General features: G+C 39.6%; 1 protein-coding gene across 7 annotated transcripts in view; it reads left to right on the plus strand.

Moving 5' to 3' along the window:
- GHR (growth hormone receptor) overlaps nucleotides 1-27,722 on the plus strand; it is a 296,319-nt gene that overhangs the window by 5,262 nt on the left and 263,335 nt on the right. Inside the window, exon 1 of one of the 7 annotated variants that reach the window (XM_021076567.1) lies at nucleotides 1,457-19,070. The exons of the other annotated variants lie outside the window; for them this stretch is intronic. Coding sequence (XP_020932226.1) covers nucleotides 18,674-19,070 — 397 coding nt within the window. The 5' untranslated portion in view covers nucleotides 1,457-18,673. Of the gene's footprint in view, nucleotides 1-1,456; nucleotides 19,071-27,722 lie in introns of those variants that run through there. 7 annotated transcript variants of the gene reach the window in all.

The raw sequence follows: 27,722 nt of genomic DNA on the forward strand, positions 1-27,722 counted from the left end.
CAACAACAAAAAAAGAGGAGTAAACAAGATGACTTCTTAGGATTCTTTTCAGGGCTATGTTTGAATCCATTAAATTACCCAATTTCTCTCTTCTCTCAGCTCCTTTGGGGCTTTGCTCAAACGTCTCTGGGAAAACCTATTTCATTCATTTTCAGTTTCATGGTCTACTTTTTACATATCTGTCTTCCTTGCTGGGCAGTGGGTTTCTCAAAAACAAAAATAATTTTTATTCAGTTTTACATAAACCTAGTTGAATGCAGTAAACATAGCAGTTGTGGAAAGAGTGTTAGTTGAATGAATGTGGACAGCTTTGGACAATCAAGCTATAATTTATATCACTTATCCAACAATATGCAGCAATATTGAATGTAAGCATCAAGAAATAATGTTTGCTGATTCTGTTCCCTTACCATTAATTTTTTAAAAATCAATTAAATAAAATAGATTAAAAAATATACTTACGGCTGTGCTTCCAGCTCCCATTCTAATGGTCCGACACAGGAAGACTTTCTGAAGTAGTTTTCTTTTGTTGTATTTGCTTTGAGCTAAAGAAAATTCCATGATGAGTACCAGACTCTTAAAAGAAGGAAGACAGAGAGGGTCATTGTTTAGTCTCAGCTTCTTTGTTGGATATTTCTCACTACCTTTTAATATAGGCTAATGAAGCCTTAGGTCAGGTACCAATTTCACCTACTAGTGATTCATGGGAAGGTAGTGATTTTGTCAGAAATTGTTGGGCTGTGTGTTTTTAATTAGCATTTCAATTTACCTTCAAATACTCCGTTCCAAAATCAGTAGATTATTTCTCCTACAGAGGCCTTAAAACTTCCAGATGTGTTTACTGCCCTGATTAGAGCTTGCTTCTTTTGCTATTGACTAGATTTCAGTTTTCTTTAGAAGAATATCATTATAATCCAAAATGAGTTGTACTTCTTAGATTGTAAATTTGTTTCAACATAAACAAGTCTATCTCCAGCTGGCTGGGCTTCTAAGTGGAAAAGTGTATCCTCGGAAAAAAGCTCGCTTCGTGGAGACCTGGCACAGGTGGGGGAGAGCACCTTGACAAAGCCCTCAGTCAGCATTATAACCAGAAGGTCTTGCAAACTGAACAGGTGCTTTTATGTGTTTACAAGTGGTGGACAGGCTGCTATACTAGACATTTGCTGTGGTGACTCCTTGATTGTATCCTCAGTTCTTTATAAAATGAAACATTTAAAGTAGTATATTATTCAAAACCTTCAATAAGGCACCCCTCTCTGTTCCTTTATTATATTAGAATATTTTTTAATATTTTTACTTTTTCTGTTATAGTTGATTTACAATGTTCTGTCAGTTTCTGCTGTACAGCAAAGTGACCCAGTCATTCATATATATATATATATATATATATATGCACACACACACATATATGTATAATTATCCTCCATCATGTAGTATATTAGAATATGATAAATCCATTGGTGCAAAGGAAAATCATTTTTTCTTGCTTAAAAATATGTTAAAAAGCATTTCATCCATCTTTTTTTTTTCTTTGAGTGGCCACATCCAAAACAGTGGAGTGTGACCAGTACAAAACAGTCTTACATGGTTCTCTCCCTGTGCTCATTGAAATAGAAGGTGCTACCATGTTGCAATAAATAGCTCATCTCAAATTCGATGATGCCTGATGAGAATCCTCAGTCACACTTCCCATTCTGATTGCTATTGGCCGGGAAATCAGCCTTTGTCCCTGCTCAGGAGGATGGCATCTGATCCTCCTTCACCCTATCATTCAAGCTCCATTATTGTTATCCCCCAAGCCTCAGTGTGGCAAAGGGAAGTGAAGAAACACCTGGAAAAGTATCTGTGAATGAGAAGTTATGGAAAGCTTCCTGAAGACAGAATCTCTCCATGGCTTCTTCCCACAGAGGTAGAAGATGCCAGAATCCCTGGGCGAGATGATGATAATAAAGAAAAGACATGATTTTTATACTAGCAAGTCAGAAAGATGAATGTAAGAGCAGCGAGATGAAGAGGAAGGATTTCTTTCATATGAAAATCAATGTAGAATCTTAGTTCCCTTAGAGACATTGGCAAAACAATACTTTGCTTGTCATAGAATGGACATTCAGTAAATATTTTGTTAATGACCTTAATATGTAGTAAAATAGAGAAATGGAAGTGTTGACAAGATGTATGTGGAGAATTGGGGGCAAAGGGATGTGGAAGGATTGGGTGATAACTAGGATCTAAGCTCATAATGCAAATTTGATATCATTCTCCTTAGATTAAGGATGGTACCCACACTTGACGTCCGGCTTTCCCAAGTGGATCTTGTTCATGACCCTGGAAACTTCCAGAAATTTCTAACATTTGAAACAAGACATGTTTTGAAGTCATGGAGACATGTTTTGAATTTTTTTCGTGGGGCTTGGTAGGACTGGGGAGACACATCCAGTTTGCCAGCTCTTAGTATATTGTCATCACAGAGCATAAGATTATAATTCTCTTTACCTTTGTCCTGTACACTTGAGTGTTTTTATTTAATCTTTCAGTACATATAAGGCATGTGAGAGTTAATTATGTCATCTGAAAAGTACTTTGAAAACTACTTAGGAAAAGATGCTGGATAAATAAGACATTTTATTAGCTTACAGGATGCAAGTTTGGCCAAGCTAGTGGTATTTTGGGGATCACTTTTTTAAAAAATCAAAGACAGAACACATATTTATTTTTTCTTTTTTCTTTTTTTCTTTTTCTTTTTTTTTTGTCTTTTTTTTACTTGTTTTTTTCCCACTGTACAGCAAGGGGATCAAGTTATCCTTACATGTATACATTTTTTTTCCCCATCCTTTGTTCTGTTGCAATATGAGTATCTAGACATAGTTCTCAATGCTACTCACCAGGATCTCCTTGTAAATCTATTCTAAGTTGTATCTGATAACCCCAAGCTCCTGATCCCTCCCACTCCTCCCTCTCCCATTGGGCAGCCACACGTCTGTTTTCCAAGTCCATGATTTTCTTTTCTGTGGAGATGTTCATTTGTGCTGGATATTAGATTCCAGTTATAAGTGATATCATATGGTATTTGTCTTTGTCTTTCTGACTCATTTCACTCAGTATGAGATTCTCTAGTTCCATCCATGTTGCTGCAAATGGCATTATGTCATTCTTTTTTATGGCTGAGTAGTATTCCATTGAAGAACACATATTTATTGAGTCATTACTGCAGGACATTGGGGAATATAAAAGTAGTATAAGACATGCCCCTTGATTTGGGGACCTAGCATTCAAGCTAGGAAGGCAACACTAATGATGGACACGATGTGACTATGGAATAGCTGACAATCATACAATTTAATGAAAAATTACAGAATGTAAATGCTACATTTATTTAGAGAGAAGGGAGATCATTTGGGCTAAAGTGTTTGAGGAGAGAACTTATGAGCAAAGTGACTCCAGAGCCAGGACATAAAATCTGGTAAATTTTTTTGATAGTTTGGTGTTTTATGTGAGGAGTTCAGGGACTGAGCACCAGGAGGTATATCTGGGGCTCTCTGGGTTACTTGTAACAGGGAATGGGCAGGGTGTGCTAGGCTGTGGATTTGTTTTCCACTGGAACCCTTCTCTTGGCTTATTACAGATGCTGCATACAGGTCTTTGCTGGGGATGGCCACTGTTGCAAGTGTCTCTGCAAACTTCTTTTGTATGAACGTTGTATAAATTCTATTTTAAAACTTCTTTAACAGTACCCCAAGAGACCTATTAAAGATAGCAATAGCATGGCTTCCTCTCAAGAATGGATCTGAAATGGACCCTACAATGGTAGAGTTGGCCTGGGATTTCCTCCTTCATCCCCAATTCCTTGCCACCTGCTTATGCTGACAGTCTTGGCCCGATAGAGCCATAGGGCCTCATAAAATTTGAGATTATCCACCAGTGATTCTCTGCTATTCCGCTAAGCAGGGCCTAGTGGCATTTGGAAATAGGGTTGACTACAAAGAGTTAGAAGCTTTTAGTGCCCAGAGTCAGGGATGCTAAGTCTCTTTCATGCCAGGGGCAGCCTGCCCAGGAAGAATGCCAGTAGACCCCTGTTGAAAGCTGAGTGCAACATCCTTACTTTATTTAGAGGTGAGGAAATGAGAGTGACAAGACTTCCCTAGGATTAAACTCCAATGCGGCCATGACAGATTTATAACCCAGTTGTTCTAGGCTCTTTTCAAGGGCTCCTTCTGCTACACCACAGTCCCACTCATAAACATTGATTTTCACCATGGAATAGCGTGCTGTTGAGCTTTGTCATTCCCATGTGCGGGTGACAATCAGCCATGTTAACTACCTGAGTTGGGGGTTATGAATTGAGACAAGTGACACTTGAACAGTGGTTTTTTTTCTCTGGGGACACAGAGATTTGCCCGTGAGTGAGGGTTGGCAGATGCCCTCTGAGGTGGCAACCACTGCAGAAGCCTAACGGTAGGTTGGCATTCTGGAAGGGCCTGGAGGAGGCTTTGGAATCACACAAATCTGGCTTGTTGGAGGCACTTGAATCCAGCTCAGCCCTTTACTACCTTTATGACTCTCAGCAAGTTAATTAAACACTCTGAACTTTATCTGAAAAATGGGGATGGTGATTCTTACTTCGAAAAGCTGTTGTAGTTTCAATTTATTTAAACAACGGCTGGCCCAAGAGAAGAGACTGTTCTAAGAGAAGAGACTTAAAACCTTCACTCATGAAAGATCACTTGAAGCTAATTGCTGCTTTTTGCCCCCTCCTCCTTTCTCTGATCCACCAAAGTTAGGGCTTGAATGAGTCCTTGAAGTATCTCTTTTGTTTGAAATATTGAAATTTCCCTCCTTTGGAAGAGGACTGCTGGCCAGAGCTTAGTTTCTTGTGACTTCTCTGTTAATGTGCCCAGACTGTTACCACACCACAGAAATGAAAAGTCTACCAGATGTTTACTGGTGGCTTATGAAATTTCACTTTTCTTTCTTTTTTTTTTTTTTTTGCCTTTTCTAGGTCTGCTCCGGCAGCATATGGAGGTTCCCAGGCTAGGGGTCTAATTGGAGCTGTAGCTGCCGGCTTACGCCACAGCCACAGCAACTCAGGATCCGAGCCATGTCTGCAACCTACACCACAGCTCACGGCAACGCCGGACCCTTAACCCACTGAGCAAGGCCAGAGATCAAACCTGCAACCTCATGGTTCCTAGTCGGATTCATTAACCACTGAGCCACAATGGGAACTCCCAGATCAGTAATAAAAGCCATTCCTGGATGTATATGTTTGTCAGAGAGATTTCTCTCTGTCGATGATGAGAGACCCTTCATAGGCAAAGTGATACTTCTTCTGAGTTAAGGGACAGTTGAAAGTTGGCCAGTTGGGGTGGTGGGGATTATGGTAAAAGGCCTTTCTGGGTAAAAAATAGCTTATGAGGATACATCGTAATGCAGGAGAACCCAGAAGGGTGCACACAAAAGCCAAAGAGTGTTTCAGGCCTTGACTTTGAAAACATTTGCAGACTCTGACCCCCAAGGGCACATTTGCCCATTATTGAAATGCTTTAAAGTTGCTTCTGTTTGTTACAAGTTAATTCTCTTAAAGGCAAAATCATGAGTCTTCTACAGATAGAAAACGAACAGACGTAAAATAATACAGATATTAATTAATGAAGGAACTTGAAGAGATGTTATAGCTATTTTTAAAAAGAAGTATGAGTGTATATACAGTAGCAGAACGTTGAAATGAATCTGCAAACTCTGATCCATCTGTAGAGCAGTAATCAGTTACATTCCACTGGATACAACTGATTTGCATTCATATGGACAAAAATCAATTCTACAGCTCATTTTTACAACTTCTGATGCCTTGTAACAGTAAAATAGCATCGTCAAAGACAAAGGCCCAGACCTCTATGGGATCAGTTAATTCCTGGAGGCACAACATTCCATTGAGAAGATATTCAGTAATCTCCTTGCTCATTTCACAGTCCAGAGTTTTTCCTTATACCTTCATGCTTCCATTGGCCATTGTTCCTTCTTGACCTCCTAATTCATAACGAATATTTGGTGACACAGGATTCTTGTAACTTCGGGAATTTTCTGTCTTTCCTAGATATATACTTATTCAAAAAAACTTAATTATGGGAAATTTTAAGCATGTAAAAAGTAAAGAGAATAGCATTTTGAACCCCAGGTACCCATTACTCAGTTTTCAGAGTCATCAATATTTTGCTATTTTTTTTCTTTGGTGGCCACCCCTGACATGCATGGAAGTTCCTGGGCCAGGGACTGAATCCTAGCCACAGCTGAGACTTACACAGCGGCTTCGGCAATGCCAGATCTTTTGACCCACTGCAGTGGGCAGGGAATCAATCCGAGACTCCTCAAGACCAGAGCCACTGCAGTCAGATTCTTAACCACTGCACCACAGCAGGAACTCCAATATTTTGCTATCCTTATTTCATCTTTCCGCCCTGCCTCTCCCTGAGTATTTTAAAGCAATCTCAGACATCTTGTCTTTTTAATATATGTGTTTAACAAGTAATCCTCCTATTTTCTGAATAGCAATATGACCTGTATTTTATGGAGAATAGAGAGATAATACTTTATGAAAGGACATTATACTCTTTAGACTTGACTTTGTGATATGAAGGAGGCGTGTGTGTGTGTCTGTGTGTGTTCATATACACACACAGACACATACACACACATATACATCCATGTAGGACTGGTTCCCTTTTGTCATTCAGGGTCCAGCTCAAATGTCACTTTCTCCAAAGGAATCTTCTGACCCCCAGCTAGGTCATGCTGTCATATAACCCTGCTTTATTTTCTTCACAGCACTTATCACTATCTAATATTATCTTGTTTATTAATTTGTTTTTCTATTTTTTTTGTCCATCACCACCAACAAAGATGTAAACTCCCTAACAGGACAGACCTTTTCTGTCTTGGTCACGTTATATCCCATAGAAAATCCTTAGTAAGTTTTGATTGAATAAATACATCTTAGTATTAAGTATTAATAGAAGTTATATTGGCATTCTTCCAAAAATTTTATTTTCATTCTACACACCCAAAAACACATGACTTTCATGTGCCAATTCCTAGTGTATTTACAATTATGTGAGATTTCCTCATGCTATGGATCAAGGAGCTCATTCTGGGGAATCAAAGATAACCCAGGACACCTCTCCAAAAATGGCCTGAAACTGATATATTCAGTAGCCACTTCATCTGATCAGCAAATATAGTTAAGAATTTGTATTTCTCCCAGAAGGAGGCCATAACATAAGGATTCAGGTAAAATCTTATGTGGGAAAGTGATAAAGGGAAGGAAAGGAGCCAGTAAAGGGTGCATTGCCAAGAAAGTTACCACCATTGTCAGCTGGAGTTGATTATCTTCCCGAGAGATTTTGGGACCTTGGGCAAAACACACGTCTCAGAGACCTCTCACCCATGGTTGAAAGAATTTGAATATTTACCCACCAACTTCCATCTGTCATTATTCCTGGTCACTAACACAATAGGGTTGGGGGGCAAAGTGGTCTCCAGATGCAGAAGAAAACCTCTAGGCAAAGAAATACAGGTGCTGGTGGTTAGAAATGGGGCCCTGTGTGGTAGTAGGGGTGAGGGAGTTTGGCTGGGGAAGGGACAGGTGACTTGCATGGGATAACAATATGATTTTTTAAATAAATATTTTATTTGGTATTAATTTCAGGTTTACAGAAAAGTTGCAAAGACTGTAAAGCCCTGTAGAGTTCCTGTATAGCCCTTGTCCAGTTTCCCCCAATATTAACATCCACAATCATGGTATATTCGTCAAAACTAAAAAAAAAAAAAAAAAAAAAAAAAAAAAAAAACCCAATTAGTTTAACGCTATTAACTAAACCTCCAGAGTTTATTCAGATTTTCTTGGTGTTTCCACTAATGTCCTTTTCCTATTCCAGAATTCAGTCCAGAATATCACCTTGGATTTATTTAAAACATAAATACTCTGCATACACTCTTTTATTTGGGTCCTCTTATATGTTCAACCAACTAATCTTTATAATGAACTATAAGCTCTGTGAGTGAAAATACAATGATATTCATGTCCCGTAACAGATTGGACACAGGGTATGGTCTTAAAACAAATATATCAAAACAACAATAAGAACACAATTTTATTCAATAGGCGTATATATGTATAGCTGAGCCTCCATCAGTTAGCAAAGAAGTACTCATACCAGTGTGACACCTTGGAAGAAATTTAACTTTGAACATGTGTCTTGAACATCAAATATGAAGCAGGACCCCCTAAATCAGACACAACCCAGTCCTTTCAGTGTGCTTAGCTTTGTCTGGACATGTCACATTTAATCCTTCTAACTGTGAATCACATGGCCTTAAGCACCTGAGATGCATGAGGGAACAAAATTTGGAGAAGTTACTTGCCCAAGAATTTACAGGTGGTACATGACACAACTAAAATCAAGACACATGTTTTCTGGCTTCGGAGCCTCCACTTTAAATATTAAACACCTTCCTCCCACACCTCTCCATTAGCCCAACTCTTATCTTTGGTGCCTTTTGGCATGCCATCTTTGACAAATCTGTGTTGTGAAGCAGGCATGCTTTTGTCTTCGTAGGCTGGTTTAATCATCAGCCTTGGATCTGTGGATTATTTTCAGAGCCTACCTTTTATTTGTAAAACCTGTTATCTTGATATCCACATACATTGACCATAAAATGCATCAGAAAGTCACTCCATACTCTAGTACTAAAGATTTGATCCAGGGCTAGTAATAGGCTTGGAAGCATGCAGGTCTAAAGAGCAAGCATTGATGTTGTTAATAATTCAAATATTTCATTATTTTATGTGTTTGAGTTTGGATAGTTAACCTCCATTTCTCAGTCTTTCCATAGTTACTGTCTTTTTAAAAATACATTAACATGAGGGAAATGAAATATTCAGTGAAATCTTTGATCTCAATACTTGCAGTGGCTCAACTGAAAATTACTGTTGGTTGCCTTGAAACTCAGGGCATGAAATTCAGAAGAAGAAATTCTTATAAATTGTTCAAGATTTGACTCTGGGAAGATAAACTACATGGATATCTAGGCTAACCAGTGCTGAAATTTCTCTAACCTCTAATTCTAAATTCAGAAAAGAATAGGCTTTGAGGTTTTTTGTTTATTTTTGCTTTGATTACAAGTTGTTGGAAGCTTAGAGTTAGTATCTAATAACACAATCCATGTAAAACACAAATTATTGGCTCAGAATGAGATCTAACTTCTATGAAGATATAAAGGGACAATCATGTAAAAATGAGCTTTTTTTTTCTTAGAAGGAATAAGCAGGGATTGACTAAAAGGTAATCCTTCCAGATTCTAACGTTTAAAGCATTGCACATTTTTAAGGGAGAAAAAGCATTACCTTTCCAAGCATACATATGAAACTGTTTTCTTTATGTAAATGGCTACATTAGGTTGCATGGTTTTAAACCTTGACCTTTGATTAGTCAAAGGAACATCTGACCTTTGACCTTTTTTGGTGCTAGAGCACAATTGTTCAGAGAGATTTGCAAACTGCGCTCCAGCAAGCCCCCTCAGGGCCCTGGGGTCTCTGGAGGAGAGGGCCAAGCTGGCTACAGTGCATGCTTCTCCCCTGCAAAGTGCTGTGCCTTCATCAGACACAGCACCCCTGAGAAATTTTTAGCTGAAGGAACAGCCTCTCTTCTTAAAATTGGCACGCAAAAACAAGAATGTTTATTTATTTCTATAGACTGCTTTTCTGACCTTCTTCTCTTTAGGAAGCCCTCAGATTTCTAGAGGAAAAATTAGCTTTTCTGTGTCACATTAGCTTTTCTCTAAATTCAGATTTCCTTTCATAGGGGCAAGCTTGTAAGCTCCTACAGGGCAAAGGACTGGGGATTCGCTACCTGGTAGGCACTCAGACGTTCTCCTCACAATTACTGTTGTATGAGCAATATTAAGAAACTGCTTACTATGACCAGGGGCTATTTCAAGTCCTTTTTAATGTTCTGTTATTTAATCCATTTAACCCCATACAAAATGCCTATGAGCCACCTGATTCTACATTTGGTGAAACTATGGCATAGGGAAGTTAATGATTTATGCAAGGAGCCACAGCTGGTACGTAGCAAGGTCAAGATTCAAACACAGATCTTCCTATTTCCAAATATGGCTAACTCACATGCTGTAGCCACTGCCTATGTGGTGGTTTTAAGAATATATCCAAATAAAAATATATCCACACATTCTTTGCTACTCTTCCCATCAAGAAGTGGAGTCCAGGTTTCCCTCCCCTTGAGTCTGGGATGGACTTAGTGACTCATTTCTAATGAACAGAATAAAGTGGAAGTGAAGATGTGCAACTTTGGAGACCACAACATTCAAAGGCACTGTGGCTTCTGTTATGGTTGCTGTCTTTTGGATCATTCACTCTAGGGGAAACCAACAGCTGTGTTTTGAGCTGCCCTGTGGAGAGGCCTGTGTGGGAAAAAAGTGAGGAAGTCCCATGGCCAGTGTGGACTGAAGAACTCAGGCCCTCTAATCCAGTAGCCAGTGTGAAACTGAAGTCTCTTGACAACCACCATAGCCTTTAGTGCCAGTCCACCCTCAGAATGACTGCAGTCCCATCCCCGCTAACAACTTGACTACAACCTCATGCAGACCCTGAGCCAGAATCACCCAGCTAAGCCTCTTCTGAGTCCCTCCCCCAGACTATAAGATAATGTATGTTCATTGTTTTAAACTGCTAATTTTTGAGTTAACTGGTTATGCGGTAATAGATAACTGAGACAGCCAAACACTGCGTTGCTCATTTAAAAAAATTGTCTTAATTTCATTCAACCTTAAATTTTGAAATATTGATACAGCTAGGAGAAATTTTCCAGGAAAAAAAAAATGCTGCCAAATGTTAGTAAAATGTATGTGTTCCATTGCGCCACAATGGGAACTCCTTGAGTAAAATTCTAATGCCCAGGTCATGTAATAGTTGTAATGACTTTCCTGGGATTTGGGATTTTGTAATTTACAGGACAACTGCTTTAAAAATCCATGATTTAAATGATTTAAAAAGGAAAGATATTATAATAACCACATTGTTAAAGATAGCATTTTGAACTTTTAAAAAAATCCTCATGGGAAAACTCAGGAAATATTTTGTTTAGTAAGTTATCACTCATAATCTTAAGTTGTCAGAGCATGCTTGCACTTTACATTATTTAAAGAGGAATATAAAACAAAGTTGAATTTTAACCTCTTCCCTGGTGATTTCATTCAGCTTTTCAAAGGGGGTCCTAAAAGCTCACAGGTCAAGCCATGTCTTGGTTTGCTCTGCCTGACAATTTGCATTAACTCTGCTTTATGGCCACTTGCAGTTTAATAAATTACTTGGACTTTGATTACTATCTTTTGAGCTTAAGCCCAAGAATTTGTATAAGGCTTTGGGATACAGTACTTATTTAGAGATGCACTCTGAGAGCTGGAGGTTTAGTACATGTATAGATATTGAACTTGGAGCTTTTTAAGTTCTTACAGAAGATCTCAAATGATTTGCCTTTTAAATCATATATTTATAAAATGATTTAAGTAAATTAAGGAACTCATTCATGAAGTGGACATGGTTAGTTCTTTTTTCATATTCAGAGTGAATATAAGGTAGAGATGCTGGTTTTCCTTCTCTAAGCTAGAGAACACAGGTCAGACCCTGCTGGTTCTTCCTTTTCAAAGTTTTTTCCTCCATGCAGTTTGCACCCTGAAAAATTGTAAAAATACACTTTTTATATTGACCTGGACTTGGTAATATATGCTTGACCTTGATTCATGGGTTTGTGTTGCAAGGGAGGATAAAGATGAATATTGATAGCCTGAGTATAAAGATCCACCATTACCATAATTATTCATTCACTCACTCACAGAGTCACTCATTAATTCAGTCTATGCTTTGCCCAGCAGAGCAGGGGGCTAGGTGCTGGAAAGCTATGATAAGCAACTCAGAAATAGCCTCTGTCTCATAGGAGTTCATGGACTAGAGTGGAGAAGGGCATCAACCAAGTAAAATTAAAAACAGTTTGAAGTACCACAGAATAAATGTATAAGGGAATCTGACCCATGCTGGGGCTTGGTGGTTAGGGAAATCTTTCCAAAGAAGACGTTTGAAAGTTAAAGGAGTAGAAGTGACAGGAAGAAAGAGCAATCTAGGCAGAGGTAACAGGAGCCAGGAAGGTATCCAGTACTGTTCAGACCTGAAAATAATCAGTGTAGCCAGAGCTCAGAGTGAGGAGCAAGGCCTATGAAGAGGCCAGAGAAGTAAGCAGGGGCTGTATCTGACATGGTCTTGCAAGCTCAGTGTAGGCTTTATTAATAGAAAGAACAATAGAAAATCATTAAAGGTTTGGAAGCAAAGGGGGTGACATAATCAGGTTTGCATTTTAAGGAGGTCGCATGGCTCTGTGATGAAGAATGGGTGGAGAGGGAGTGAAAAGAGGTGTTTGGGGAGATGGTGTATCAAGCTGTTGGAGGCCAGAAATGTTGGTAGCGTGGACCAGAGTAGTGGTGGTAAAGGTGGAGGGGAGTGGAGAGAGTTCTCAATATTTATGGTTAATAGATTTACCACTTACTTATGAAGGAAAAGTAGACTAGACTTCGTGCTGCCTTGGCTATGGCTGGAGGAGGAGCACCATGGAAAACCTCCAGGGCTTTGGCTTCTTCAGGTGAATGGGGAACGCTGGAGGGAGACCAGTTAGAGGTTAGGAGGAGGTCGTTTAGTTTGGGGATATTTTCAATTGGAGGCCTTTTTAAGACATCCATAAGGAAACTCAGTGCCATTTTGGTCCTGGATTGGAGGTATCTGGAGACATAAATTTGGAAGTCAGTGTTACAGGGCTGAAGGCACAAAGTTATCCCTCTGAGATTACAGAGTGAAGATGGAGTGAGAGAGAGAAGAAAGCATAGGTCTGAGCTATGAGGAATTCCAGCATTTGAAACCTCAGTGGAGCAGAAGTTGACAAAGAGTGGAAAATGTGACAGGGAAGATGCAAGGGTATCATCTAAGAGATCAGAGAAAGAGAATCACTTAAGATGCCCATGAGGGGTAAAGTAAAAAAGGTCCTGTAAATGTCCTTTGGGTTAGTATGGATTTCTTGAAGGGCTTGAAAGAGAGCCAAGATGGTGTAGTGATGGAGGCAGAGGCCAGAATGAAGTATCATGAGGAGTGGCTGAGAAGTGAAGAAAGGGAGACAGTCAAGGGAAACAGAAGGCTAGAATTTTACCTATAAGAGAAAATAGAATTAAGGGAGAGGTTTCTAAAGAGGGGAAACCTGAACTCGTTTAAGGAAAGAGCAATGGGGAGAATAAGGGGATAGCTTGAAGCTAGAGAGAGGATGGGTGATTAATTGTGTAGGATTCCCAAGAAGGTAGAAGTGGTGCGTTCAGAGAAGAGCTGGAGGAACTGGAGAGGAGGGGAGTTCCTGCCCTTCAGTGCTAGGAAGAAAGAAGAAGGAATGCCTACAGATGCCAAGGTGCGGTAGCCTCAAGTTAACAAAGTTTCTATTTCATGGTTTTCATCTGCTTTGGAAAATAGCCAAATGGGAGGGAGAAAGGGATGGCGTCCTGGCAAAGAAAGGAGGTCATTTCAGATTTTTTAGGAGGACAGAGAGGTGTGAATATGAAAGGGAGTAAATTATAAGACTCCATTGGATTGCTAGTCATTACTGGAGGGCCCAGTTGAGGTTGATGATCACAAATTCATGTGATCCACTGTTAAAAGGATTATAAAGTATTTGGTCCTTTCTGGAGGTGTTCAGCTCTTTACTGAGCACAGAGAAAGTGGGGTCATCTAGGCCTATGATTTTGTCAGAGAGAAATAACAAAAAGACAGCAACAGCAAGGGAGCCATTGAAATGATAAACCAGGAATATAAGCTGGTTAAGAAAAAAAAAAAAAGTTAAGAGAGGGAGAGAGTGGAGATCTGTGTGAAGAGTGTAGTCAGAGTGGCTGATTAAATGTGATGGAAGAATAGAAGTCAGGGGTCAGAACAGGATGCTGTACCCTGGAAAAATGACTTGAATCTCAAAGTGTGGGGCCCATAGATGATTTAAGGCTCACTGGTGATTCCAGTGTTTTTTTTAAAAAAGGAATATAACTATGTAGTGGGGGAAAAAAACAGGAATATGTTGCAGTGATTATTACTAAATTCATGATGATGAAAGACACCAGCGGTGTGAAATCAAGATGAAGACATAATTAGAGAAAGCAGTCAAAAAATTGTGCCTTTAATATAAAACAAAACAGGAGTGCCCATTGTAATTCAGCAGGTTAAGAACCCGACATAGTGTCCATGAGGATTCGGGTTTGATCCCTTGCCTTGCTCAGTGGGTTAAGGATCTGGTATTGCCACAAGCTGCAGCGAGGTCACCAATGCACCTCAGGTCTGGTGTTGTAGCTGTGGTGTAGGCCAGCAGCTGCAGCTCCAATTTGACCCCTAGCCCAGGAACTTCCATATGTCACAAGTGCAGCTGTAAAAAGAAAAAAAAAAAATTAAAACCTCTGAAACCATACCTTTCCTTCTTCACAAGTTGAAGTCTTGGCCTTGCCCTCTTGCTCATTCTCTTTGATATTAGATGTTCATTGCAAAGAAGGAAAGATTATTATAGGGAATACAGTATAATTCAAGACAAAGTATCAGATGCTTTGGGATTGGACTGATGAAAACAGGAAGTAGAAACACGGTAACTGTTCACCTCAGTGTCTTTGGAGGGCCAGCACTTTGGCTCACTTGGCATGCGATGGTGTTAGTCTAGCTACGGAGGTCCGAGTGTGGGCTTGGATTCCTATATTGGCCTGGATGGCTATATCCTTAGACTTGGTGACTATCGTGGGCCACTCATTTTGGAGTGATATTGAAATTTTATTCAGTGAAATCGCATATGAAGGTACATTAATGTTTTACCTGGAATTCAATAATGAGGATGATCACTGACATATTTTTTTTTTCAGTTCAGACAACTCACTTCTGCTCTACCTGTTAAATAGAAGGCTCTCACTGTACAGTTAACTTCTGGCTAAGTGGAGTGCTTATGAAATGCACAGGTCTCACAGGCATAATTGTTGCTAAAGAAAACCTAGCAAATCTAACTAGATACTCCTACCCCCAGCCCATAGCCCTTATCTGTTATCCCATAAATTTCATGTCAAGGGCATTTTTAGAGAAGATGATCATAAGAAGATTCAGGCAGACATGAAGCAGGTTGTGAAAACTCTGGCATGTTTTATCAGTGTATTGATCAGGGTTCTCCAGAGGAACAGAACCAATAGGATGTGCAAATACAGAGAAAGAGATATATGTTAAGGAATTAACTCACACAATTATGGAAACTACTGAGTCCAAACTGTGTAGGGCAAGCTGAAGCCCCAGAACAGAGCTGACATTGCACTTCAAACTTAAAGGTTGTCTGTTTGCAGAATTCCCTCTTACTCTGGAAGCTCAGTCTTTTGTTTCATTCAGGCCATCACCTGGTTGGGTAGGTCCCTCCCCCATTCTGGAAGGCAGTCTGCTTAAAGTCTACTGATTTAAGTGTCAATCTTATTCAAAACACCCTCAGAATAATGCTTAACCACATTATCTGGGCATTGTGGCCCAATCAAGTGGACATGAAATTAACCCAATGCCAAGGGAGGTTATAGTGCTTTTTTGGATTCAACAATATTGAAAATACTCAAAAAAATTGAACCAGTCACTTGTCCAGTGCTTTGTAAATATCAGGTGCTGTGTAAAATATACACATTATACTACAAGTTTGGTTTGGTCTTTGCTAGAAATGGTGAGCATTTTTTTCTGTATATGTTTTTTGGCACTTTGGTCTTACAACGCTTAGAATAGTTCTAGGCACATAGAAAGCACACAGACTACTCAGTGCCAGTGACAAGAGAGACTTTGTAAGAATGTGTTTGAGGCCAAAGCTTTGTGAGGCAAATTCCACAAGCAGCTAATAGATTTCTATTTGACAGAAGCTCTAAACATGAATCAGAAGATTCACTGTTGTGTTCAGCTCATACACCTGCGTTGGGGCAGAAGCATCAGCCATAGAAGCTCTTATTTGTCCTCCTTTAGCTCCATCTCACCAATGCCAAATCATCTTAAATAATTGTCCTTCTGACCTCTCACTTTTTCCAAAATCATTTTATTAGCTTAAGGGTTGATTTTCAAATTCCTTAGCCTCTATTATTCGTAGCCCTGGGATATTACCCCCACCTCCTTCTCCATCTGTGTTTTCTGCCAAGTTTCAAGCTGAACTACTCCTTTGCCCTCAAAATAATCTCACTTGTTTCTGCATAACAACTCTTGGTCATTTTCTCTCCCCAGTGACCTTCCTCTTTTCTTTCTGCATCCTTTGAGGCTGAACTCAGATGCCACAATGTCCAATTCTGCAGTGTCTGTTCTGATCTTTCCTCTGCATCTGTTGCTTGTCCAGCCACAAGCTCCTGTCTCCCTTCCCCTAGCACTCCATTGACATGTATACTCAGACTGTCACACTTTGTGTCACCTGAGCTTCTCCTGGGCATTGTCTTACTGCAACAGGTCTGCATTCAGGACCAAAGTCTGTAGCATCCCCAGCAGCCCCACTGCAGTGCCTTGCAGACAGTGAACACTCTGCTCTGTGAGTACTCAAGAAAAATCAAAATAAGGGACCTAAGGTGAAACCTCATTCTGATTTATCAGTTTCGTCAAGGAAAGAATTCTTCCTGAATTTTTTTTGTACATGCATATCCTTTACAGTACCTAGCAATGTGCTGTGCCATAGTTGGCATTAAGTAATTAGTAATTGATGGATTCATTATGAATTTTATAAAGTTTTTTGGATGCATTCAGACCAAAGAAGAAATGATGACACAAGTTTCAAAAGGTACCATTATTGTTGATGCACTTTCTGAGGGCACTATGGCATCTTTTAAAGTCAAGCAACTAGAAAAATGAATCAGTCATGAGTCAGAATCATTGATGGATTTATGCCACCATCAAGCTTTAAAGTATTGGTGCTGACGTCAATAAAATATTCTCTGTCCTGAGAGCACCCATAGCCAGCTTTCTGTACTGAACCAACAGTGTGTGTTATGCTGCTGGTGAAAAAAACCTGGTGGTCTAGTAATCCTAGTGGTTTTTAAAATTCATTTATAAACTTGACATGACTGTGAATTTCTGTTTCCTCCAAAATCTGGTATCTGAAGATATTCTTAATTTCTCCTGACTTAAATCACAGCAAAAGAGAATCAGGTAAATATCAAGAGAGATTACCTATGATATCTGATTTGATTACCTATGATATCAGTTCAATCAACATTGACTTTTATGTCACACATTATGTTGAATAAGTATTGAATTAAGCCTACAGGTTAAGCTCAGTGTGCTTTAGATAAGGGAGCACATTTTTGTTAGTTTGTTTTCATGTATTTTAAGGTCCTTATTGAGATATAATTGACAAATAACATTGTGTAAGTCTAAGGTATACATTGCGATGATCTGATACATATATACACATTGCAAAATGATTACCATACAAATGTTAGTTAACAGGTCCATCTCCTCACAGAGTTCCTTTTCTTTATGTGTGGTGAGAACATTTAAGATCTGTTCTTAGCAGTAGAATACGGTTAACCATAGTCACCATGCTGTATATAGGTCTCTAGGACTTATTCATCTTAATAAGAGAAAGTTTATACCCTTTGATAAATATATCCCCATTTCACCCAACTCCCAACCCTTGTTAGCCACATTCTTTGTTTCTGTGAGTTCACCTTTTTCACTTTTGTAAGTGAGATTTTCCAGTATTTTTCATTTACAAGAGAGACTCATAACAGAGCAATTGAAGCCAGAGCACTGATAAGCAAAACAGCCACAAATACCAACAAGCTCACCTTGGATGGAAGCCATAGTGGCCACAGGAGGCAGAACTGCCCAGGACACCACACCCACCTTTGTCAGCTTCACACACAGGTGGGGCAGCAGAAGTTAGTTGAACTCTGCAAATCTGTGTTCCATACTGAGCACCTGCATGAGCCAGGCCCCAGGGATGGGATGAAGAGCAGATAGGGGCTATGGAGCACACTGCCAAGAGGCATTTAATTGCATTCACCACTCACCCAGTGGGAGAGATGGGGACAGCTGAGACTCACTATCCTGGAAAGTCCCAGAAGGCTTCTCAGAAGATAAGCCTTTTGAGCTGATTCTTAAAAAGCCCACTGGGTAGAGAAAAAGGAAGGGGGCATCTTAAAGGGACAGTTCATACTCGTGGAACTATTAAAAAAAATATGGTGTGTTAGGGAAATGGTAAGTGGTCTAAGCTGACCAGCCCTGAGGATATTTGAGAGGAGGGGAAAGGGAAGGAGGCTGGAAAAGGCAGTCGGATTCATACACTGCGTCAGGGATCTTCGACTTTTGGGAGGCCCAGTGGTAGTGCACCAGAGTTTCTTATGTAGGTAAGTGACAAAATCAGATTTGTAATTTTAGAAATAAACCCATGGGTAATCTTTCAGATCCATTCCTCCTGCCTTCACTAATCAGGGTTGTTTTAAAACTTGCCTATTCTCCAAGCAGCACTTAGCCTCAGCATTAAGTTGTTTGCCAGAGTTAATTTCCAAGAGCCGGGAGTCAGCTGGGTCTAGTTTGAGCTGAGCTGGTTAAGACTGGATGGGAAAACCGACCCTCCCGCTGGGCATGCGCGAGTGTCCGCTCGGTGACCTTTTGCCATTGGAGGGCCCCAAACTCCACCCGCAGAAGGGGCAGAGGCCTGTAGCTTATTTACACCCATCCAGAAGGGTGATTCCCACACCTTTTTCCCATCACTTTTCCCCACGTTCCTCACGCCTCTCACGCCGGCGTCTTTATCCGTATCCCATAAATACCCAAGCGCCTTGCCTGCTGGGGGTCAGATTTGAGGTTTGTTCTCCCATCTCCTTGCTTGGCTGCTTTGCTCGTCAACCCTTTGCAGCAAATCTTAGTGTCTCAGTGTTTGGTTTGCTTTGCATTGGGACAAGACAAACTTGGCTCACTACGAAGAAGAGAAATGCTTGGATTGCATTGACAGGTAGGGTGGAGGTGTAGTTTTTTAATAATCAACAAAATGAGCAATAACTTGTCTTACTCTTGCACAATGAGTAGGATTTTGCCAGCATCTTCATAGAATGAAAGGAAGCCTGGCATTCATCCCCAAATCTTTTGAGATGTAAATATAACAAAACTCTATAGTTCATGTCTTGAGGCTAGTCTTCCCCGGTAGTGTGTGAAGAGGACTAGAGTTGCAAACAGACCAGTGATCACAGCAGTTCTGTCACAAGCAGTCAGGAAACCAGACAGGATATTTAAGCTATGGCTATTGGTATTGGCAAGAGTTCAGCTCCCAGGAAAATAAATACACTGAGTTAGTGGTGGTGATGAAAGTGACATAAATAGAGTGGCCTGTTCCTTTTTGTGCTGTTGCAGGGAAAGGAAGCTTTAAACCTAATGAGATGGGATCTTGTAAACAGCTTATTTCTTCAGTTACTGTCTTCCCTTTAGATAACTGAGACCTCATCATTTGTTTCATGACATGTTTCTAGTTACTGACAGTTCTCTATAGAAAATTGATGTATTTCAAGCATTATTCCCAATTTATGTAGGAATGAAATTTTGAAAATTTGTTGAGCAAGTGTTTATTGAGGCTCTGACCTCACTGGTGAAGGAGGGACGGGCCAATCCTTTGCCTTCATGGAGTTTATAGTTCAGCGTAAACATTGCATGATAGTCACCAGACTTTTAGGAGGGGAAAAAAAAAAAAGGACTAGCATAAAAAACTAACACTTCTGCCAGGGAAGCATGTGAAACACTTTACAGATGATATATGTTGGAGCCCAAACTCCAGTTCATTGGCAAAAAAAAAAAAAAAAAAAAAAAGTAGTACTTATATTAGAGGTTTGCTAAGAGCATGTTGGATAAGAACCTGTGTTCTTTCTCTTCTGGAGCTGCAGGTTGCTTTAATCTTTGGGCCCCTATTTCCTCATCTGTAGAATTAATAGGTTAGACCAGATTGGTGTTTTTCAACTTTGGCTGCCTGTTAGAATCACCTGTAAAGCTTACCCTTGCCCAGTGGAATCAGAATTGCTATTGGAGGAAGAGGCAGGCCTGTATATTTTAAAGCTCCCAGGTGATACTGTGTTTCTAAAGCCAGGGCTGAAACTCACCAGATTAGGTTGGAGGTCCCAACTGGAAATCTCTGGGTGAATTTTCTATGTACATGGGTGTGGAAAAATTATCTTTTAAATTAGTCGTCAACATTTCTTAACATTTCCTAATTTCTCTTAGAAAAACTGAAAGAATGGGCAACAATTGAGCCTATAATTCTGAGTGGTAAAAATTCAAAGTAAACCCCAGTTTCTACTGGCCCACTCATTTATTTGTGTTAATTTTCTGGCCCCTGAAGGCATTTTCATTTGTGAAATGGTCTCTAAGGTCTCAAATTATTTGAATTGCTTGTTTCCAAAGCCAGAAAAATGATGGCAAATAAATGGCACCTTTATCTATAAGCTGGCTGTTAAGTCAAAGGGAACTTAATCTTTGAAGATGGAAAAATCCTAGGGTCCAGTTAACAGAAGCTCTCCCTTGCACTGCCCTGTAGAGGACACTTGGGGGGCCAGGAGTAAGGGAAGAAGGGGGATTAATTCATCTTCCAGGGATTTTAAATGAAGCTTTTCCCCCTGCTCTTTTTCATTCTTTCCTGTTTGGGAGCTGGGTCATTAGGTCGGATGTGACTGGCCCTCCCCAGGGAGCAGAGAGGCAATTATCAGAGGTTTTTCTCCATCCTTCCTGTGAGCCTTTTGCTGCGGAAGCCTCTCAAGGGTCTTGCTCTCCTTCAGCTTCCTTGTGGCTTCTTGCTGTGTCTGCCTAAGAGTGAACACCTGGCTGGAAGGGCTGATTTGTGTGGTTTGAGAGCTGCCTAAGCATGAGATTTAAGTGAGTGTATTTGAATTAATAGGATTTTACTTTTTACATGTTAAAAATATGTACTTGATTTGTGTAGGACCTCTTGCCCAAAATGAATCAGCCTTTGTGCCTTGTTCTATTTAACTTTTTTCTTTTTTACTAAGAGTAATGAACTTTAAGGGTACAAACCTGTAAAGAGAATGAGCCACACAGATCTAATACACATTACAGTGAATATAGATAATTATATTGTACTATAACTGTAATGTGATAAATATTAGCAATCATAATATATAAATGCATCAAAGTAATACCTATATATCTTAAACTTCTATAATGTTACATGTTAAATTTATTCAATAAAAAATTTACACTATTTGGAGTTCCTGTCATGGCTCAGTGGTTAATGAATCTGACTAGGAACCATGAGGTTGCAGGTTCCATCCCTGGCCTTGCTCAGAGAGTTAAGGATCTGGTGTTTGCCGTGAGCTGTGGTGTAGGTCACAGATGTGGCTTGGATCCCGCGTTGCTGTGGCTCTGGTGTAGGCCGGCGGCTACAGCTCCAATTAGACCCCTAGCCTGAGAACCTCCAGATGCTGTGGGTGCGGCCTGGAAAAAGGCAAAAAAATAATAAAAAAAAAATATCCTATTAACACCATGGCATATGTTCTATGTGGTGACAATAATAAAAAATAGCCTTTAATGAGCACTTTTTATGCCAGAAGTGTTCTGGGTACTTTTCATAATTATCCAGCTTATTCCTCACCTCACAACTCTCCTGTGAACTAGATGTTATTATTCCTGTTTTATAGATGACAAGCAATGAGGTGCAAAGCAGTTATTTGATTTCCCATATGTGAAAGCTAGGTTAAGTGAGATCTTATATAGCCAGACCTCCTTTAGAAGTTTTTGGTAGATTCCAATGTGTATTGGTTTTGACAAAGACAAGGTGCACTGTTTTATATTAAATATAATTTTTCCTAATTCCTCTAGTTACTTCAGTGAATTTGTTATTGTCTACCAATGATGAATTTCCATCTTAGCTGACTGTCTGTTTTCTCACTATAAAAAAAAAAAAGAAAGAAATTTCAGTGGTCACCCAAGCAAATTATTTATTAGCCTTATGACCATGAGCCCCTCTGCCCCAGTTTCCTTGATGGGAAAATGGAGATTTTAATATATACCTGACCTCAGTCCACAGGAATATTTCCAGGAACAGGTGTGATAATGACTGAAATGTATTTCATCATCCCTAGAAAATGCCCATGTGTATCTTAAGTATGACGTATTCGCTATGATGCAGGGTATACAGTGAACATTCTTTTGCTTAAAAACAGGGGTCCATGGAGATTTTTCCATTTGAGAGATTTAGTCCCATTAGAGGTTTTAGATTGATCAGACAATGAGAATTTATCACTGAAATTTGATTTCATTTTCCTACTGGTTTTCCACAAAGTCCCCTTTCATGCTGTCTTCGTGGCAACTGCTGCCAAGCTGTCTTCAGTGTGAATGGGCAATGCAATGGATACATTTCTCTTGTTGAAGCCATGTCTGTCCTTCAGTGCTGAGAGGTTGCTTGTATGTGCTTAACCTCTGCAATAATTGACACATGACATGAGTCTACCCTTATAGCTCATGCTAACTGGTCAGGAAAAGATTTATTGGGAGCAGGAAGGAAATATGGGCACAGTGTTGCTTGTCTGCTAAGTAATTTAAATTATAAGTTGAGCCTTTCATGGTTTTATGTGTGGTTGTGTGCTTGTCATAACTAATTACCTTATTTTATGGCAAAAGTAGTAACCTTTAAAAGTAATAAACTGAAAATGGGTCCATACTCTTAGGTCTCAGACCCTGTGAGAGTGTGTGTACATATGTATGTGTATGCGTATGTGCATATATAAATATGAGTATGTGGTGATACACACAGCACTTACTTTAATTAATGCTGTATGTAATTACTAATTACTGAATGCCCTTATGGCCCAGCACATTGATATGCCCTGTGGCGGGGATGCATATACAGAAAAAAATTCAACAAAAATTCTTTCTGCTTAAAGGGGAGGATTTTTACTTCCAACCTCTTCAGTAATGTCTAACTTGAAGGAAAAAAAAAAAAAAGACCAAACTAGAAGCTATATAAATCACACCACCACGTACCTATTTTCTATCACATTAGTCTTTTGACTACATCCAAAATAATATCTTCTTAGTACTTCAGTTTCAAAGGCTAAATGCCAGTGATTGTTATGGTATGTTTCAAAGTTTTTTACTCTTTTTCTCCCTGGTGTGAAATATGGACAGGGGAATTCTATCAATTTCATATATTAAGAGCCTGTAAGCAAGGTAAAGAGGACGTTGAAAGACTAATGAGTATGGCACTAGTACCGTGAGATGGATGGGCTACTTCCATGTATTTGCTCGCTGGGTGAGAGACTTGATGAGTCAACCCCATTCTGTTAACACACTAATGGTGCCCTAGCTCTTTTGGAGTTCAAACTATAACCTCTTCTCTCTTTTGAGAGGGACAGCTTGACAGGTGGACCAGACTTGGCATTTGAGCCTCGATTCAAATCCTGCTCTTACTGTTTTTTAGCCACATGTTATATACTGACTCGGTATCCCTCCCTGCCCCAAATTCCCATGTTCAAGCCCTAATCCCCAGTGTGACTATGTTTGGAGATAGGGCTTGTGTGGAGGTGATAAAGGTCAAATGAGGTCATAAGGGTAGGGCCCTAAGCCAACAGGGCTATAACCTTATAAGAAGAGGAAGAGACAGAGAAGCTGTCCCTCCAGCACCAGAGGACACAGTGAGAACGTGGCCATCTGTCAGACAGCATTCTCACCAGGAGCAGAGTTGGTTGGCACCTTGGTCTTGGACTTCCAGCCTCCAGAACTGCGAGAAATAACTTTCTGTTGCTTAAGCCACCTAGTCTGTGGTATTTTGCGTGGCAGCCCAAGCAGACTAAAATTCTACCAGGTAGGCAGGTTACCATGTAAGTAGATAAGTAAGTTATTAAAATTTTGGATCCTGGCCCTACCATTTATTAGCCATATAAGCATATTACTTCAACTCACAGAAAGGCTTTGTTGTGAGTTGTAAGCTTTGCTTGGCGGGCAGGCAAGCTGGGTGAATTTTGCCCTCTCCCTCACTCTGTTCACCACATTTGGCCAGAGTGACCTCTCGTCTAAATTTAGACCTCATTAGTTCATTATCTGCATAAAATTCTTTAGTTGTTTCCCAGTGTTCTTATAATAAATCTTTATCGCTTTCCTCAAAAAGCCTCATGATCTGGCACCCGTTTACCTCTCCAGCTTCATAATATAGCCCTACTTTTTGGCCACACCTATCTTCTTTGAGATCCTTAGGCACTGTGCCCCCCTCTTCTGTAGCAACTGTCCATGTAGTTGCCCTTTCCTCAGGGAGGCCTTCCCTCCCCATCCTCGACTGACTATATGTTTATCTCAATGGTTATTTGATTTACATTGTCCTCCCAGTAGTCTGTCAGCACCACGAGGGTGGGGCTGTGTGTGTTAGGTTCCAGCTCTGCCTTCAGCACCTGGCTCAGTGCTGGTGTTGTCACTGGAACTCTCTAGTATTAATGGGAGGACATGAAAAAGGAAAAGAAATACATGCAAATCTCATCCAAGGAGGGTGAGGTGCAAAATCTAATCTTGGGGAAGTGATGTGCTAGCAGGAGAGGCTGGTAGGAACCACTTGAAGAATCAGAAAGCACAGGGAATACCTGTTAGCTTTTTTTTTTTAAGACCTTACCTCTGACAGACCACCTTCGAGCAGACACCTAGGAATTTATGGAAGTAATCCCTCTGGGATGCAGGCTTCCTCTTCCTGTCAGAGGCATGGGCCCTGGGAATCAGGAGCCACCTCATAAGAAGCAAATTCTGTCGAAGCTGTTCAGGGTCACATTTTGGAAGTAGGCTCTTAAATGAGCATCCAATCTAATGTTCATACTTCTAGCCCAAATGCACTGACTTGAACAAAGTAACTGGGAGTTACTTTGAACTGGACTTATTTGAATTGTTGGTTTTCTCTTGTCCGTCTGTTACAGGTCATAGCTGTTTGTTATTACCATGATTTCAGGGTTTCTCAACTCGGACCCTCTGTGAGTCAGATAAGTTTTTTCAGCATGACCATCGGAATTATGAAGTTGCTTCTTACTAAAATGAAGCTAAACTTAATACTTGTTTGGGTTGTTTTGTTTTTGTTTTTTAACTTTTGCATCCCAAAAAAGATGTAAGGGAGAAGACTTTAGATTTTAAATAATTTTCTTAATTCAGATATGTATTTAAGCTACTTTGTCATAATATGTAAATTATATTTACCCATGGTAGACCTATTTTCAAATAATGAGATTTCCCAAATTATTTGCTTTTTTAAGGTTATAGCGAATTCCTATTGTGGATGGAAGTTTTCTTCTTTTCACTCTGGCTTATTGTGGTTATGAGACTGAGTACTTTGTTTTAGATATTTGACAAAATGTGTGTGTTTAAGAGGCCCTCAAATCCAGAAATGATAGAAGGTTGAAATGTCAACATTTCCTATTGTATAGGTTTATATTGGAGAAGTATAACTATGAACTGAAACACATTTTTGAAGTGGAAAACCAGAATGTGCTAAACATATTCTTAACTTACCTTTTGAAAAGCAAAGAGATTGCAAGAAAATAACTCATGATAACTTAGTTTCAGTATTACACTGATAAATAAAGATGAAATCATAAAAGGGGTGATTCATGATTTTAAGACTGATACTATAAATTCTTGAAATATTTTAATATTTATTTAACCTTTAATTTATAATTACTCTCCTCTCTGTAAGCATTTATGTAATAATGCTTCATCTATTTTTCCATTAAAAATGCTAAGATAAGTAAGTCCTGGTGAATGATATATAATTTAATAAACATGTATTTCTTGGTAGAAAACTAATCCAGTCTTGCTATAAATGTATATTTAGAGAGAAGCACAGTAGACAAGCTTAATGACTTAGCAGTGATATGACTTCAGGGAAAATGTTTTTTATACCATATTGGTCATATCTTTTAATACTTGCATTGAAAATAAAATTACATTCCAAGATTATGAGGATTGTGGAATTCCATAATTGGATATTTAAATCCAGAATTGATTTAACAGCCAGCAGTATAAACATAGAAATAGATTTTAGGTTAAATCTGAGTTTTTTTTTTTTTTTTTCCTTTAACTATAATCTTAGTTTAAAATATTTTCCTGAAAGTTTTCTAAATGGGATAGTCAGCTTTCTGGAAATACAAAATAAAGGGAAGAGGTGGGTGGCTGGACCACAAACCTCTTCAGACATCTTTTAATCTATTGCTGTAATTTATATATTTTATCATATTTATCATCATATTTATGATAGAATTCTTTTAAAGAATACTTTAAAAATAATTTAGTGCTTACCCCATTGACTTTTTTTTTTTTAACCAAGCAAAAATTTGATCACAGTCACATAATTTAGTCAAAGCTAGGACTAGATTCCAGGTTGTCTGACTTCTGGTACAGTTTGCCTTTATTCTCCCTGCTGGTGACTGGTCCTGGGAGTTCCTCAGCCTCTGCATCAGAGTGTTTATGGAGCATTAAGGATGTGCTAGCACTGCTCTAGGTGTCAAGGATATAATGATGAGTGGAGCTCACATTCTGACTCAAATTGGTTTTCTCTCCTTGTTCCAGTGGAAACTACCCTTTTGCTTCATCTGCAGCATTGAGATATTAAGTTTATTTTTATTAGGAAGTTGGGGGCGGGGGTGGGGCGGCTGCCATCCGACACCTGTGTGAGAACCGCAGCTGCCTCATGTGAATGAGGTCTCTGGAAGGTGGCACATGTTGCAGGTAGGAATGCAGCCTTTAAAATGTAGACTTGTCAAGAGAAAGGGGGGAAAGCACATGTGAAGCAGAAGTAAGTGTGTCATGACCACATTCTGCAGTTGTGCACTGGTGGACTGAAGGAAGAGCAGACCAAGGACGTCTCGCCATGTCCCCTCATTGTTATCAGGTGTATGATGGGGACTAAAGAGGGTTGAACTAGGTCATTCATAGAGTTCTTGGCAGAGCTGATATTCTCCGGTTATGAGCGTCTGCGCGCGTGCGCGCGCACACACACACACACACACACACAATGCACTTGCTAATGACTACCATGAATGGCTTCTATCTTCTTCATTACAAATAAAAGAATCTGATTTTTCTTTGCAGATTAGAAGTACCTAGGTCATACTGACCTAAGTGAGTACTGCTTGAAAAGGTACACTGTGATGTCTTTATTGGTGGGGGGGGGGGTGGAATGAAGAGGGGAAAGATTCTCTTTTCAGGAATAATTGTAGTCTGTTCCAATTAAGCGACACTGTGGCCTTCTTGAAAATAGGGAATTCTGTAAAAATAGCTCTGGGACTGTAGGTACTATGTGACAGAGCCTGAATTAGACATGGTGAAAGGCGTGGAATATGTTGGTTAATAATGAGCACCTGAATTAAGAGCAGAACAGCTGGGCCCAGAGGCAGCTGTCTGGTTAGAAAAACCAGAGCAGTAACTTTGGACAGTGTGCTTTTCTTATACTGAATATAATGATTTTAAGAACAGATTTTTTTTTCCAAATATGTCTATGAATGCCAGGTAAGGTAAATTTCAATGTGAAATTTTTAAAGTCTGTGAAATGAAATCATACTTAATTCTGACTTTCTGACAAATGAAAGTTATTTTCCTGAATAACTTTGCTCTAGAAAGAAGCTCCTCTTATTCTGGGCAA

Source organism: Sus scrofa, chromosome 16 (genome assembly GCF_000003025.6).
Source record: "Sus scrofa isolate TJ Tabasco breed Duroc chromosome 16, Sscrofa11.1, whole genome shotgun sequence".
In the NCBI taxonomy this organism is placed as follows: domain Eukaryota; kingdom Metazoa; phylum Chordata; class Mammalia; order Artiodactyla; family Suidae; genus Sus; species Sus scrofa.